General features: G+C 35.2%; 1 protein-coding gene across 1 annotated transcript in view; it reads left to right on the top strand.

Annotated features, from left to right (window-relative positions):
• Positions 1-18,251, top strand: part of LOC107707416 (cytosolic carboxypeptidase 4-like) — a 170,948-nt gene that overhangs the window by 63,104 nt on the left and 89,593 nt on the right. Inside the window, exons 11-15 of the mRNA XM_016511404.1 lie at positions 865-981; positions 8,696-9,081; positions 14,643-14,726; positions 16,237-16,329; positions 17,660-17,667. Of these exons, the coding sequence (XP_016366890.1) occupies positions 865-981; positions 8,696-9,081; positions 14,643-14,726; positions 16,237-16,329; positions 17,660-17,667 (688 nt within the window). The remainder of the gene's footprint in view (positions 1-864; positions 982-8,695; positions 9,082-14,642; positions 14,727-16,236; positions 16,330-17,659; positions 17,668-18,251) is intronic.

Below are 18,251 nucleotides of genomic sequence, written 5' to 3'. Positions count from 1 at the left end.
GCGCTCTCAATTATTGTAATGCTGAATGGCTATAGTCAATGGTTAAATATTAGGGGGGGGCAGTTTTATAGAGAAATCAGTATTGGTATCATTGATAATGGCCTTCAGTCAAAAAAAAATATGCCATTAAAAAATATACTGTCTTTATGTTGTTTGTACATTAATTTGAAGATTGAATGTGAAATTATTGCAATATAAAAGTATATTTAAAAACATTAATGTTAGGTGGGATTAATCGTGATTTAATTAGTTAATTTTTTTAATCGATTGACAGCACTAATATATATATAATACAATGTTATTATGAGCATATTTATAAAATAGCTAGGTTTAAATGGACACATGCAATTTAAAAGTAATTTAATTTAGTTTTTTATGTCAAAACATAAGTGTTTAGATGAGAGATTATTCTTTGATTTAATACCCACTTTATTGGAAATTTATTCAGATATCTTTAAAAACCATGAACATTCATTCATTCATTCATTTTTGGGTGGGCTTAATAGGGTCACTATCTGATTTCTGTTTCCTAGTGGCACAGAAGAGAACCGCAAAAATCATTTTGTTTGTGTGTATGTGCGAGAGTGACATTTACACCACAGCTGTAGGGGTGACCGCTTACATGTGCCTCACCTGGCAAATAAGGTGTGTAATTGCTGTTTGTCTGCTGCTTGACCCACTTGCCATAAAGAAAGACAGAGTGAAGGTCAGAGGTCAGAGCCTGCTGCATTCTATTGGCTGGAGCTTGTCACATGACCTCTGGTCCTCACATGCAGTGACAGGGGAAGATAGATATGTTTCAGTCTGCAGTCAGTCAAGCTTAAGAGTGAACAGTGTTTATAGCTCTGTGTTTCTCCATGGCAGGAAGATGACCTGGAAACAGATGTGAACAAGCTGCGTCCCCGACCAGAGCCCGACCGGCCCCTAGAGCAGCTGGGTCAATATGTATGTCTCTGCCCTGAGCTGCACCATGACTTCCAGGTGAACATCTTTGCCTTCTGCGGCAGTAAACACAAAGCATTGCACCTCCATACCTACATCAACAGGATTTACAGATTACCAGTTAAGCTCAAATGACAGCATTTGTGACAAATTTATCGTTTTCTTAAAAAAAATCTGGAGGTTACAGTGAGGCATTTACACTGGAAGTACAAGGGGACAATTTTGGAGGATTTAAAAACTAAAATGTGAAGCTTTTAATTTATAAAAGCACTTACAGCCATTTTCTGTCAAACCTTGTGTATTATTTGAGCTGTATAGCCATTTTAGGGTTTATGCTGTTACGTTATGGCGATGAAGATCAAATTTGGTATAACTTTACATAGAAAAGCTTAGAAAGTGATTTTCTCAGACTTAAATCAAATGCATATTGATTTTTTTTTTACGGTTTGCGGCTGTACTATTGAAATGGTGCATATTTTAATATTCCGTTTACTTCCATTGTATTCTTTTTTTAATTTATCTATTTATGTATGTATGTATTTATTTATTGTTAAAGAAAAGGAGGGACAAGTGGAAATACATTTTTGTGGTGATCAACATTATTCTACAATTTTTTTGTATCTTAACAGACAACTCTATAACAGAAAGGATTAGAAAGTGAATTTACCACACTTAAATCAGATGAATATTGATGTTTTTTTTTTTTCTTTTACTGCAATTTTTTGTATTATTGAAATATGTATCTTCCACAAATTTTCACTTCCATTGTAAGTGCCTCACTGGATATATATATATATATATATATATACAGTGGCCCAGCCAGATCCCTGACTTAAACCCAATTGAGCATCTCTGGAGAGACCTAAAAATGGCTGTCCACCAACGTTTACCGTCCAACCTGACAGAACTGGAGAGGATTTGCAAGGAGGAATGGCAGAGGATCCCCAAAGCCAGGTGTGAAGAACTTGTTGCATCTTTCCCAAAAAGACTCATGGCTGTATTAGATCAAGAGGGTGCTTCTACTAAATACTGAGCATTTTTCAGTTTTTCTTTTTTAATAAATCTGCAAAGATGTCAACAATTCTGTGTTTTTCTGTCAATATGGGGTGCTGTGTGTACATTAATGAGGAAAAAAAATTAACTTAAAAGATTTTAGCAAATGGCTGCAATATAACAAAGAGTGAAAAATTTAAGGGGGTCTGAATACTTTCCGTACCCACTGTATATATATATATGGGTGGTGTGATATTCTAGTGATAACTGCACTCCAACCGTTTCACCATTTGTATCACTCCGCTTGCAGTATTTCTCACAGCGAGTGTGCTGTTAGTTTTTCTTTGGAATAATGTGGCTGATAATGCATGCATAATAAGGAATGTGAATTGAGAATGTAAATGGGGTGAATTTTGATTTCATGTAGACATTAATCCACTTTCGAGAAATATTTCAAAGAGGTTTTTTTAAAAACTGTCAGCATCTCTGGGGTTTAGTCGTTGCAGCCTGGCGTGAAAGTTACGAGTGTACTGCTCTTAATTGCAGACAGCCAGGATAAAGTTTATATGAAGTGTCTCTAAGTGCACTTGGGGTGAATATGGACCTTGTGTGGATGCAGTAAGAGATTTTGATGGGAGCAGGATGTGCTATAATACCTACTGCAACGGCACCACTATGCAGCTTAAGAGCACAACAGGGACATGGTTTGTACTGAAAATGACCTTGTTACGCTTTAAAAAATCAGACACTTGTGCTTTGGCTCTTTACAACGGCGGCATGTTTGCCTCACTCTTCATCTTAATAGAGTGATTTTGTTCCTGTTTTTGCTGACCTGAAGACTTCTGGGGAAAAATGAGGAACATGTTGTTGGCAGAATGTCCACAGGAAATGATTAATCTCATCTCTCAGAGGTTGCAATAATTATGTGATAGCTTTTCACTTATTAGTCAAAGAAAACTATGTGTGTTGTGTGTGTGTTCACATGTAACCTGTTTTCACTAAAAAACATTTGATAAAACAAAACAAAAAAAAAAAGTTATTTCAAATATTAACACCTTTGGGCTCAGAAGCCACTGAATGTGTTTCTAATTAGCATTTTTCTTATGTAGTAATATTATTATTATTATTATTATTACAATTTGGGTTAGGGGTTAAGAATTTGAATTCTCATTTATGCACAAGTTATATATTATAAATTTAAACATTATTATTATTATTATTATTATGGTTAGGAATTTGAATTTGCATTAATGTGCAAGTTATGAATTGTATATTATATTTTATTATATTATATATTATAAGATTTCAGTTTGTGAATATGTGAATATTTAAATTTCAATTTGTGAATTTGAATTCTCATGCATGCTTGTTATATTTTTAAACAATATTATTATTATTATTATTCATATCTAAGTCATTATACATTTACATTAAATTAAGCAAATTAAAGTGATCTAGGAATAGTGTTGAATCTTAAATATTTCTTAAAATATACTGAAAATGTTTATTTTCAGATTTTACATTTTATTTTGAATTATATTTTCAGTCTGGATATTTTGGCCTTTTGGAGCTTTTTATTGAATTAGAATCATAAATCAATGCATGAAAAATAATAAAACTATATCAAACCATTTTAAAAGCTTGTTTCAGAATCTCTGGAGATTTCCGTCTGCTGTTAACCCTGCTGCGGGTCAGCCAACCATAGAGCCAATGACAGAAATGAGTGATGACATTTCAAGTTCCATAATATGTTCAGTGTGACTCTTCATTTTAAATGTGTCACCACCCTTCCCATCATGAGTGACTGCTATGGTCTTGATTGACGGCTCCTCTCGCAGCACAATAACACGCCTGCGGCTGTCTTGCAGAAATCCCTGCTTGGCTGCCTTTAGCATGCGGATGAGTTCAAACTAATAGAAATGTCAACACCTCCGGTTCATCGACGTTCAACTCCCTCCTTATTCAGATGTCACCACTATTTTAATTCAAATCATATAACATGATGTACTACTGCTGTTGAAAAGCGGCTTTTCCTTGGTTCATTTCCTGCCGCACATATTGATTTGTAATTCAGGTCTCCAAAGGAAATGACAAGCTACTAATTCACTTTTTTGTTTCAATTTAACATTTTTAAAATCAATTCTGTCTGCAAATTCTTGACATAAAGGCTAAGCAGTTCCTAGAAACACATGCTTCTTCCTCATAATGACAAGTTATTAAAGGAATAATTCACACATAATTGATAATGTCATTATTTACTCACCCGCACATCAAATCTCGTATTTGATGTATTTGTCCCATTTATATGCACAATTAATTTTATTTGTTTAATACTACAGCTGTATTAAAGAGATTAATTTGAATTTGTCATTATGTAAAAAAAAAAAAACATTACAAAAAAATTTGGGAAAAAAATATTTATTTATTTATGCTTGATCAAAGCATAGTTTAGAACTGGATTTTTGGACATTCATTTTAGTAGTGTATGGATTTTACACTTGTTTTTAACCACAACTTTTACAAGCCCTAGTATCAAACAATTTAAAAATTAAAATTCAAAGCCTATACTCGATAATAATGTACATCAATTTTAATGTTCATTATGCATTATGTCATTATTTTGGTTTCAGTTCAATACATGATATGATATGATATGATATGATATGATATGATATCGGTAGCCCTGGTGTAAAACAATCAAAATCGAAAACCTGTAATTTATTATAATAATGCATCAATCTGAATGTTCATTATGCAATTTTTAATTTTCTTTTGGTTTCAGCTCAATACCATGGAAGCAAACTGTCCATCCTAGCTCCCCTTCATTGTATGTGTCTTTGATGTTTTCTCCCATTATCATTAAATGCCACTGTGATCTGGAGATGCTGTGACTGGATTGGACGCAGGGGTTGTAATTAATCGCTGCATTATGCATGCCGTGCAAAATACCAAGATGAAAATAATTTACAGCAGGACATTCATGCCAATCAGTTCCCCGCTATTAATCTTGCATGACAATGATGCTGCACCTGTAATCTTCGGGCCAAAACAAAGGCCCTGATTAAACGGGGTTTAATTCATAGCATCACGTTAGGATTCCATAGAAGAGAACACGGGTAAAACTGCAGAGCTGTCAAAAATATTGCAGGCTAGATAAAGGGTTGAGATGTGAAACATAAGCCTGAGAGAGTGAGATTGGCACGGAGCTTGCGCTCTCAAAGGGAGGGGAACAGAAGGGTCTCTTCCCCTGAGGACTCGTCTCGGGAAAAAAATGTTTTACCTTTGATCTGCAACTCTTTGTGTGATACTGTACAGGACAGCCAGGAGTTGAAAATTAGATGTTCATTTCATTCAGCATGACACCAACATACCTTAGTTTCTTTGCTGAGTCTAAGCTCAAGACTCGACATGATTGTTTTGTTCCGCCGCAGTTCCTTAGTCAAGGCCTCACAAGCATTACTGTGCGGTATTAAATACAGTTTACTGTATTTACAGTACAGTACAATTGACCATACAGTTTCAATATTTAGTTTAGTTTAGAATTGATTAATTTATATATTTATTAATTTATTTATTTTGGACGCTTTGGACAGGTAGCAAAAGTCAATTTTGTGTTTGTGTGTATATATATATGAGCAATATCACACTCATAACAGTGTGGTATGGCTGTATATCAGCACAGCTGTGATTCGGCCGTAGGTAATCATAACGTGCTGATATAGCCATATCGCACTGTTATGAGTGAGATATTGCATTTATACGGTTAACAGTTAACGCCACAAGTGTGTAAATAAAAAAAGACAACAACGGACTGTCTTTATAAACTCTCTTTTGTGCAAACTAATTCTTTCCACCACAGATTCAACTCTCAGTTTGACAGTTTAACAGCTGAGCTCAAACCTCCGTTACTAATTCGAAAACACCACTTTAGAACTAGTAACGAAGGAACATCGAGTTGCTTCATTGAAAGCTCATTGTATTACTGTAGTAAAAGCTCACTGTATTACGTAGAGTATTATGAGAGAGCGATTACCTTAGCGAGTGTGATTACCTGCATCTGATCCAGCATTCATTCTTCAGCTCAATCTCATATTCACAATAAAACATTAGTCTTAATGTCCACTGAGGAAAGCGATATCTTTGTCGTACTGTCCTTTCATCTGTTAAGGGGGATTTCTAATGACAGCGCTGCTCAGTGCATTTGTTGGCTGCTTCTTACAAGCTGTTGTTTAAAGTAAAAATAGCTTCCTTATTTACAACCCTGTTTCAGTCTCTTTCAATATAAAAGTCTTTACTGCTGACTCACTCATAAAACAGTCTCTTGTCGCCATCTAATGGTGGAACAATGTAACTAAAATGACCATCACACACACACACACCGTTTCTCAATACTAAATACTATTATGAAAAATACTACTATTATCTATATAAAATAGTATTCATTGACTAATAATATTTAATAAACAACAACAACAGCTATCATAAATGTTGCTAGCCAATTCAGTCAAAAGTACATAGGCAGCGCTGTGATATACAGTATTAGTTATATAAAATATAATGTGATGAGATTTTACCCTCAGCCAAAACTGTTTGCTCTGGAACAAATAATAGATTGAGACCAAAGACTGCCCATTAGATTTACCCAAAAAAGAATTATATCTCATGTTTAACCACTATAGAGACATCAGAGCCAGCAGCAAATTAGAGGTGAGGCTGCTCTCGGCAGGTTCATGAGTATTGAACGACCGCTGACGCCCTGGAGCTCACATCTCCGAAAATGTCAAACCACATATTTCAAGTCTAAACAACTACATTCTTGCCTAAAAAACTCTTAAACTACATTCCGTGACACAATATAAAGTATTATTTATAAAATTATAGTGGATTTGGGTGTGACACTCACTGTGAGAAATACTGCAAGATACCGTTGATACAAATGGTGAAACGGTTGGAGTGCTGTTGTCACTAGAATATTGCTCGCCTGGAAAAGGCTCTCAGCCAATCAGATTCGAGAACCAGAAAGAACTTTTGTATGAAATATATTATAAAATGTATATCTCAAGCAAAGAGAATTAAAATTCACAAACTGAAATTTAAATGAAATTTTCAAATAAATCAATAAATGTAGTTTTTGAATTGAAATTTTCATGTATGCTAATTATTATGATATATATATATATATATATATATAGAATAATAATTAGCATACATGAAAATATGCAATAGCTTCAGTGTAACTACTTTTTGATAGCTTTTTATAAGAGTAGCTTGATTGTAGTTTAAGTACTTTAAGTACACTTTCCAGAATTGTTCACAATGTAGGTGGCAACTCAAATTCTGTGCATTTGCAAACTTATTAGCCAGTAATATCCATTTTGAATTGAGTTTGACAGCTGTGGAAAACTTCCCCAAATGTGTCACAATTGCGCTAATTTTCTGTTATTTTACATGCTGATTTCAAAAACGTCAGGCATGAATAGCTTTTGGTTGGTGGATTGTGTAATTGAATTGTAATTGAATTGACCTCAAACAGATTCGTTCGTTCCTTTTGTGAATTGAATCTCTGCTTTTTCCCTCTCACCCACTTGTAGGAACAACCGAGCACAAATTCCCAGAGTCCCACTCCCAGAGTTCATCAAAAGGGCCGTTGTACTTGTCTGTATCAAGTTCATGATTAAAATAAGTCTTTGAAAAAAACATCTCGGTGCTGCTACATTGTTTTAGTGTTATTTGTGGTTTCAAAAAATGAATATGACAAAGCGAGCCCCCTGAGATGCAGTATACAGCCTCAAACCCGAGACGTTTTTATACAGCACAGGTTCATTTATATTAATGCATCCCCTGCTGTTGGTATTCATGGAAGTTGTGGCATCTTTGTGCTTACACATATTTTTAGAAGTGTGAGGAGGTGGATAAAGTTAAATTTAAATGCAATGAGATAGCAGAGGGTGCAGCACTAAAGTTTTGTATCTAACACATTCACTTTGATGGTATACAGTTTATGTGCACTGCGGCGAAGATCAGAGCCAACTCAGGACGGCGTTCAGAAACTAAGATCTTCCGTAGGGAGGTGAGCGCAGATGATGGAAGCTTTTATCGGCACGATGTGTGCAAAATTTTCCCCCGGTCAGCACCTCATGTCTATCATGTTTCTTGGACATTCTCACATTCACCCTAGGGAAGAACCTGGGAATTGGACCACGGGCGTTTTTCCCCGCTAAATTTATGGAAATGCACAAGGCGTGAGCTTAAATTGTTATTTGGTTGCTCTAAAAGCAGCCAGGGCCATTGGCTATTTTGATACAGTTCATTTTATGCCTGTCAAAGACTGTAATTGGACGACCCTATTTGCTGTCAGTATCACCCTTTTGAAGTCAATAGAAAGCTGGAAGTGATGGCGCACCACTTTGGGCTGCATCCTCAAAACAAGTCCTTATCCTTTTTTGGCTTTACTCCCTCAATAGTCTCTAAAAAATGCTTTCATTTCCTTCACGGTTTATTTTGGGTTGTTGTTCTGCGGTACCGCACTGAGTGGTTGACGGTGCCAGAGGGAAAACAGGATATCTTGTGGGTGATGTTTACTGTAATCTCTGTCTCCTTTTTTTGCAGTTTTTCTCCTACACCTTTGATTCGAGAGTTGCTGATGTGGCCGAAAATATAAAGAGCTGACATCTGTGGATGTTCTTGAATATTTTTCCCCCTGAAAATTAACATTAGCTTTGCAGCTTCTCTCTAACAGTTGGACAATCATGTCTTCTAGGATTTGGACTCCAGCTCTGAGGTCGATGAAAGCTCAGATGATGACAGCACTCTGGAGGGAGACTTGAACGACAAGATGCCGAGTGACCAGAGAGGCTCCGATCTGCCTTCCGACCGAGATGAAAATCACCTCCGGACGAGTGACTTCCATAAGCATTACCTCAACTGCTCCAGGAAAAGCCAAGAAGGCCACTCGAGTATGGTGGACAGGCTTCTGGAGAAGTACGGGATCTGCACTCCCAACCACGATCCACGTCTCTACACCGCCACTGCAGCCAATACAAAGTCAATAGCTGGATACTCCATCCTAGCCTTCCCTGACTTCTGGGGACACCTGCCCCCACAAGAGCAAAAGCCCATGGCTAAAAGACCACCACATGTGCAGAGGTGAGAAATCATGGCTTTTATTGTAATTTTGTCCCGCACAAAGTATAGGGTGGATGGATTGTCTAACATAGAGGTTCTAACAACTGGTTCTTAATTAACTCAAGTGGCAACCTGACAAAATTGCTTTCCATACAAAAGGAACAAAACACATGCACTGACCCAAAAATATGAAAAATGGACATTACATTGGTTAAATCTCAATAGTGTTTTAGTGGCATGTTTAAAAAATAAATTTGGGAAATAATCAAAGAATTCAAATGAGAATGTTTTAAATGAGAATCAATGTTTCAAAAATACAACATTAAATTAGTAATATTTTGCATTAAATTCAAAATTACGAGAATACATTGGAAAATTTAAATGTAAACTAAAAATGCAAATGTTTGAAGAAAAAAAATTATAAATATTTTAGATTTTTTTTTTAAAATGATGGTCTTGTCCCATTGGTTGCCTTTATATAACTTTAATTATATAGAAATGCTTAATAAATCATTTAACCTTTACTAAAAAAATTTAAATAATTAATAATAAATATTTTATATATATATATATATATATATACACAGTATATATTAAAAATGATCTAAAATAAGATTATATTTTTATGCATTTATTTTTTATTTATTTATTATATTTTTGTATTTATATTATTTTAAAATTTATTATTTGATTAGTAATTTCTTCTTCTTCTTATATAAAAGGCCTATTATGACATTATTCTCAAAATATTACATCTTGTGTTTTATTCCCGTGGATTTATTACCAAGTGACAGATGAAATTGAGCCTGAATATTAGAACGATTTAACCTCTAATGTCTCAGGTAGCAAAACATATGCAAAGAGTTTTCTATTGAATGGTTGCATTTAATTATTTATATCAAATAACAGATTCTTTTTCTGATCAGCTATTAGACTGCATTGCAATAACAATCGTGATTTAACATCAAGGAGCTCTCCATTCACCTGTGATCACATTTAATATTCAATATTAAATGATTTAAAGAGACATTCACTTTGAGAGACATATCTGGGGAATGGCGGAGCAGAATTACTTTGGTGTTTTGTTGCTCGTAAAAACTGTGCCATTACAGACTGCAACAAGAAAAATAACTGAAAGCTGTTTGATTCCATAAAGACGCTTTCAAAACCTCCCCAAAGATGCCTTAATTTGTACTTTACTTTGTGTCTTTGGTTTTGCACAAATTCTGTGTTCCGTACTGCAGCAGCTCCCAACGTTTTCAGCTGCATGTGTTGCACTTGCATGCTGAGATTACCAGAAAAAAAAACAATGCAGTTATTAGACTTCATTTATAAGCTGATTTGTCTCTAAATCAGATCACGTGGATGCCATTTAAGGCCTATTCTCCATCCGTACTTACACATTGTCATATGCAAATGATGGCACAGATTCATTAAACTCACTGCAAGTACAAATGAAATCCATTAAAATATTCCTCTCCGAGCTAAACTCTCTTGCCTTAAGTGAGTCGTTCTGCTTTCACTGGTTGCTTTGCTCTAAAGACACCCAAAGACTCTATTCTACTGAGGAAAAGCCCTTAAATCTATATCTCATTATGGTAGGCCCCTTCGGAAAACTTGTTTTTGCTGAAAACGTTCTTCAATGTGCAAGGGAGAGATTAAAGGAAATAGACATTTATTTCAGTCATTTCTGTAGTTTATTGTGTTTGCTCAAGGGTAAGATAAGTTCATATGGGTTCTATTGGTGTCATTTTAACTCAGAAATAGTCACTTTTGGAGTTTTAAAAAGAAAGTGTCAGACAGCCAGTGAGAAAAAAAAAAGACATATTGTCTTTAATTCCACATATTGCGTCCTAATCCAACATTGACTTCAGATAAGTCTGAAACATTTGCATTTGACATCCAAAAATGGTCATTTTAAAAAGTTCATCTTTAAAACATATGTCTGACACATCATTTTGGTAACATTTGCAGGAAAATGGTTCATCGTAATTTTTTTTTCTTACCCTTTGTGATGTTCTATGCTCAGAATTTAACATTAATGAAGGACATAAGGCTTGTTTATGTCTTATTGTTTTATAGTTCTTTCCATGAAGTAAACGTTTTGATGAGAGTGCTCCTGGTTTATTGCCAGCCACGGCGGACTGTTGACTTTCTTTTTGCTCATTCATTCAACCCCATTATCATCTGAAATTCGCTCTCGGGATTGGAGCGTCCACACAGATTGTCTCCCCCCCCCCTGCATTTTGCATTGTGCTTATTTGCATCAGGAGAAAAAGGCCTCATTATTGTTGTTTATCTGTGACAAAGAAATAATGCACACAAACAACCAAGAAAATTATCCCGTTAGCATCATACAGGGAAAAAAAGATGAGGCACTATAGGTTTGATTTGGAAATGGCATCATCCAAACAGAGTTGAGAACGACCCGCCATTATCAGCACTTTAGGTAGATGTCTGCCAGACCGCTAGATACGTGTAACACTGGAATAGCTGATAGCTTTGCTTATTAGTCATTTGTTAAAGTAATATCTATTAATATGAGTGTTTACGGCAAGAGCTCCCTCTGCAGGCAAGACAAATATACTGCCACAAACAATAAAGCTAATAAAGCTAGCTACTGTAGTTAAACTTTAAAATGGTAGTTCACCTAGGGTGACCATACGTGCCATTTTCCCAGGACGTGTCCTGGCCAGGATTTCTATATTGCCTAAAATATCTAGGTTTTGGCTTTGTTTGTGTGTGCAGACCGATCGGTGTATGACATCAAAATACCTCGAGAGCATTTTGAAAGCATAAAGAACCGTCTGTATGGTATTTTGATGTCATACACTGATCGGTCTGCACACGCAAACAAAGCCAAAACCTAGATATTTTAGGCAATATAGAAATCCTGGCCAGGACGCGTCCTGGGAAAATGGCACGTATGGTCACCCTAAGTTCACCCAAAGATGAGAACTGTTTCAAGAATATTGTCACTAATATTTTTGATATAATGAATGTGAATGAACAATGAGGCTGTCGAGCTCCGACATGATAAAACTAGGTTTGTGTGAATTTAAGTCGTTTTTACGATTTACGACACGTTAACCATTGTGACCAAATTGTGGAATTGTTGGATCAACTAGATTCATGGATAAATTGTTGAGGCCAGTCTTGTGAATTGAATCAATTGAAAAGATTTGAATCATTCAAAAATCTAACAAGATGAACGTTTTAACATGATAATATAGCAATATAGCATGCAATACATATGGACCGATTTTATTCTTTCATTTATGACTCATACACATGGTTTACTTTACCTTATCTAGTTTCCTGATTTATTAAATTATGATATAAATGAACATACTCTTTACGTTATGAAAAACTTAAACTATGAAAAATTTTAAACCTTCTCTCAGTAGCTAAAACTAATTCCTAAATTTGTAATATTAATTCCAAAAATTCAAAATTATATTCAGGTCTATGTTTTTCTCTCTCTTTTTTTTAAGTAAATATAAAGAGTTTTTTTTTTTTACTGCATTTTAGTCTTGTCTTTTTTGTCAGCGATATTGCATGTTGATTCAGTCACATTTAATGCCAGTGTTGTTTCGTCTTACTCATGAAAGAAAGGTTGTCAACAAGTATTTTTTGTCATACTTTTCTTTTAATGAAATTAACACTATGTATACAAAAATATGCATACTTATTGTCACACTCTGCCTATGGCGAGGAGCGCGGAGCGAGGAGACCAGGAGTACACGAAAACAATAGTCTTTTAATCCAAACATCCAAGGAAATACACGGGGCAGACAGGAGCACAGGAAACACCAGGGTTGACGTATAATCTCCGACAAACATGAACTGAATGGACTATGGCTTATAAACACAGGATAATTGGGGAAACACAGGTGCATGGAATAACTAATTAACACGGAACACATGTGGAGGGAAAACACAACACAATGAGTCCATAATCCTGACACTTATACACATTGTTTTTAATATATGTACATGAGAAGCAGCCAGAGACTCACCGCGCCTTCAAAAAAATCCAACTGAGGTGCGTAGACCAAAAAAGGTTACCCAAAGGTGAAGAGCTTGAAAAAAGTTCGCACACTCAAACATCAAAGCATCACAAGCGAGATGAGAACAATATAAGCAATTTACTGAATGAAACAAGGCAAACGTTTCGGTCACATGTTGACCATTTTCAATGCCAAGCTAACATATGTGTACATAAACATAATATATGTACATGAAATGTATGAAACTCATACATGCAATACATGCTTTGATCTCCTCAAGACTTGACTATTGTAATCATCCATCTCTCGATCAAAATGCACCAGTTAGACTGTTGATGGGTATAAAAAAACCAGGAACATATCACCCCCATCTTAGTCTCACTTCATTGGCTTCCAGTAAGTTATAGAATTGATTTTAAAATCTTTATTAGTGTATAAATCGTTGAATAGTCTCGCACCGCCCTATCTTTCGGATCTCCTGACTGAATATCAATCTGGAAGAATACTGATATTTACTAGCCAAAAGCTATTTAAAATTTCAAGTTCGAGATAAAATCAAAGAGGGGATTGTGCGTTTGCTGTAGTAGCACCTAAACTTTGGGATAGTTTGCCTAATTATATTAGAGCTGCCACTCAATTTGATATTGCTTATTTTGGATATATCAGGTAAAGTAAATGGCAAATTTTCTCAAAGACAAAAAAATCTCTCAATTAATGCTGTAAAACAGGGGTCACCAAACTCTAATGCCGGTGTCCTGCAGAGTTTAGCTCAAACTTGCCTCAACACACCTGCCTGGAAGTTTCAGATATACCTAGTAAAACCTTGATTAGCTGGTTCTGGTGTGTTTGATTAGAGTTGGAGCTAAACTCTGCAGGACACCTGCCCTGCAGGGCTAGACTAATCGATTGTTGGGATTTAAGAGTCGATATAGCTTTGTAAAAAATGAGAATCTATTAAAATCGAGAAATTTATTTTTCTTTTTTACCCAGCTCTGTTAACCATTGACTGTTTTGTGTTTTACAATGGTGCGATGTATGTTGTTTCAAAAGGTCTGGAGGGCCGGTGTCCTGCAGAGTTTAGCTCAAACTTGCCTCAACACACCTGCCTGGAAGTTTCAGATATACCTAGTAAAACCTTGATTAGCTGGTTCTGGTGTGTTTGATTAGAGTTGGAGCTAAACTCTGCAGGACACCTGCCCTGCAGGGCTAGACTAATCGATTGTTGGGATTTAAGAGTCGATATAGCTTTGTAAAAAATGAGAATCTATTAAAATCGAGAAATTTATTTTTCTTTTTTACCCAGCTCTGTTAACCATTGACTGTTTTGTGTTTTACAATGGTGCGATGTATGTTGTTTCAAAAATTAAAGCACATTGATTGATACATGTGTTTTAATTGTGCAATAAGTCAAGTCAAATCAAGTGACATTGACATGAAATGTACGGCATATACCCAGACTTATATAAATATTTATTAAAATTTTTTTAATCTATAAATTGAATTCTACTTTTGGAAACCAAAGCTGTGGTTCACTGATGGTTTTATTTATTTGTTTATTTTCCAATGTTCCAGAAAGAAAGTTTTCGAAGACATCCAGCGTCTCATCTGTCCAGAGGACATCATCAACAAGGTTGTTTTTGACATGGATGATCCCAGGTAACACTGCTATTTTTTTCTGATAAAGCATTTTCATTAGATCATCACGTCAGTGGCTTGGGAACCATCTAGATAGTACACTGATAAATTAAATTCATTAAGTGCCTCTGATGGATCTTAATGGATCTTTCACAGGCATGCTGGATTGATACTACGGTAGCAACCAGAACGTGAAAGATCTTCAGTGCAGCCTTCAAATCTTATTAAAAGTCGTTTTTTTTTTTCAAGTTATTTTTAAAAGCCATTACAATAAAACCTTGAAAAGGGTAATTGAGGTAGAAATACAGTACCTTTCTAGGAACAATCTTATTTGGTTTTGGTCATATAGTTCCGAGACAGAACAGTGTGCCTCAATCATTTGAACAGTTTTCTGCAATCATCTTCTGTGTCATTTGCAGTGTGACTGGAATTTGTTGAAGCAAACGGTGCAGAATGAATGATTTAGCAAGAATCGTGGTTAGTAGTGTGAATCAATATCTAGGACAAGTATGGTGATAATTCACTTGTTTGTTAAGCTAATGTGAGAGTATGGTGGAGTGGAACATGATCAATCAGCACAGCTGTCCAAAATGTGTCTCTCGTTCTCTCTTCTGTTCTTCTCTGCTTGCTTTTCTGTGTGTTAGACTTCTCCAGCCAATCTCATTTTCCTTTCTATTCCTTCCTTGTTTCTTCCCTGTCTTTCTCCCCCCACCCCCTTCATTTTCCCTTTCCTTCTCATCTTCCTTTGTCTTTCTTTCTTCCTTCTTTCTTTCTTTCTTTCTTTCTTTCTTTCTTTCTTTCTTTCTTTCTTTCTTTCTTTCTTTCTTTCTTTCTTTCTTTCTTTCTTTCTTTCTCATTCCTTTATTTATATTTTATTGATTCATTCATTCATTCCTTTATTTATATATCATTCATTCATTCCTGAGTTTTTTTAGATGATTCTTTCTTTCTTTCTCTTTCTTTCTTTCTTTCTTTCTTTCTTTCTTTCTTTCTCTTTCTTTCTTTCTTTCTTTCTTTCTTTCTTTCTTTCTTTCTTTCTTCCTTTCTTTCTTCCTTCCTTTGTCTTTTTTTCTTCCTGTCTTTCCTTTTCCTTTCTTCCTTCTTCCTTCTATCCTTTCATTTTTCCCTTACATCCTATGTTTACTTTGGTTCCTGTCTTTCTCTTTTCCTTCCTTTTTTGCTGTCTTCCTTCCTTCTTTGCTGTATTCCTTCCTTCTGTCTGCATTTCTTCTTATATTTCTTTCTGATTCCTTTATATTTCTTTTTGCATTTCTATATTCACTCTGTCCTTCCTTCCTGTATTTCTTTGTTTCTTTTCTTATTTTCGTTCCTTCCTATATTCATTTTGTCTTTCATTAATCTTTGTAAATTCATTCTGTCACTTATTTCTGTTTTTCTCCTTTTCTTCCTCCCTTTTTTCCTTCCCTTTTTTCATTCTGTCTTTCTTCATCTTCTCTTCTCTTCTCTTCTCTTCTCTTCTCTTCTCTTCTCTTCTCTTCTCTTCTCTTCTCTTCTTTCTTTCTTTTCTCAGTCCACAGTGTTCCTCCGGTATGTGTCATAGTTCCCTTCAATTCTTCTCCAAATTTGAGAGCGGGAACCTGCGTAAAGCCATTCAAGTCCGCAGGTGAGACTGCATTGCAATACAGCACACATACACAAGCGCACACACACAAACATGTACTGCAGACAGCTCGCAGAGTGCCCTTGGGCCTCATTTGTAGTGCAATCATTCTCTCTCTCTCTCTCTCTCTCTCTCTCTCCTTCTTATGTTTCCACTCTTTCAGCAAGCTTGTCTCGTCAACGCATGCAAGATCAAATCCAAAACGCTGTCTACAGAGCACTTCCGATGCGCTTAAATAAAAGAGCTGACGTTATATTTTTCCAAATGAAATGTGGCGGCGTAACAACAGGGATGGAGTGAGAGATTTTTCTCTGTCATTTATGTAACACGCTTCTCAGTCTCTCTCTCTCTCTCTCTCTCTCTCGCTCTCATTACTTCTCTCCTATTCTCTCTTGCACCCACTTTGTCTGATTTTCTCCTCTCTCTCTTTCAAATATAATAAAAACTATATAGACAAAAAATAAAACGATAACTAATGAAAATGACAAAAATGCAATAACTAATGAAAATGACAAAAATGCAATAACTACTAAAAATGACAAAAATGCAACAAAATTAATAAAACTTTAACTAAAATTTTAATGAAAAATACAATGTTAAAAGCAAATAAAAAAAAACTATAATAGTATCTTTAAAATACTAAAATGACACAACAAATGATTTAAATGTGTATTTTTGTACACTTTAATCCAAATTTTTGTGTTACATTTTTGGTTCATAACTTGTTCTGTATTTTTGTGGTACATAATAACCTCAGATCACCCCATATTGATCCAGGAAAATGTTCTGCTTGTGTAAATAATGTGTTTGTTACATGAGGGTTATGAGATCTATTTTTAGTACCGTTTTAGTACTTGTTCTAGATGGCATTGATTTTGACATAACCATCTTCTCTCAAAAGAAATACATTTCCCCACCGGCACCAGCACACCCAGCTTAAGAAGATGCCACAGTGGTAGCAGCTGAATCATATCTTAGCTTCACATTGCTCTGAGACACAGCGGTGGGCCCGAGCAGCTCTTAAATCTGACACCAGCCGTATATCCCAGAAAAATACAGTGCTCCCGCATTTCTGACTTCCTCTCCCGATAAAGAGTTTTCAATGGCCCTTGACTGCCTTTTCCTCATTTTGGTGTGCAGCTGGGCATTATAAGAGACTCGTGCTGCCCTGAAGTCAGTGTTTTATGTCTTTATATTAATTGAGATGTCCTTTACTGTTGACCTTATTTGAGTTTGAGTAAAACTTCTACTTTGAGTGAATGCATTTCAGGGAAGCCTGTCTACCAGTGTTAGTGCTTTAGAGAAATGCAGTCTTCATCTTATTGGTTTTAAGAAAGGAAGGTCCTACTTTTTCATTGAAAGCTAAAGATTTAGACATTTTAGATAAAGAACATTTTTTATTGTTTATTTATTTATTTATTTGCAAGCTTGATAAAGAGTTTGGGGGATTTTAGCTTTCCTTATACATGTTGTTGAACTTAGTCACTTTGTGTAAAATGAATAAAATCTATTTGTCAACGGGGTAAAAAAAATACACCTATATCAACATTGCTTCTCATAAATCGATACCGTTTAGTTTTTTAACATTATTGCCACCAAGCGAATCATTGAAAGAAGTCTCTTACCCTCAATAAGCAAGGCTGCATTTATTTGATCAAAAATATAGGAAAAACTGTAATATTGTGAAATTTGATTCCAATTTCAAACAAATGTTTTGTATTTTATTGTATTTTAAAATGTAATTTATTCCTGTGATGGCAAAGCTGAATTTTCAGCAGCCGTTACTCCAGTCTTCAGTGTCACATGATCCTTCTGAAATCTTATGCTGATTTTTAATGTGCTGATTTGGTGCTCAAGAAACATTTTTTTTTAATAGTTTCAAATATGAACAGTATTTATTTGAAATAGAAATCTTTTGTAATATA

The sequence above is a fragment of the Sinocyclocheilus rhinocerous genome, unplaced genomic scaffold, assembly GCF_001515625.1.
Source record: "Sinocyclocheilus rhinocerous isolate Xijiao unplaced genomic scaffold, SAMN03320098_v1.1 scaffold534, whole genome shotgun sequence".
NCBI lineage: Eukaryota > Metazoa > Chordata > Actinopteri > Cypriniformes > Cyprinidae > Sinocyclocheilus > Sinocyclocheilus rhinocerous.
This window is presented reverse-complemented; position numbering and strand designations above follow the sequence as displayed.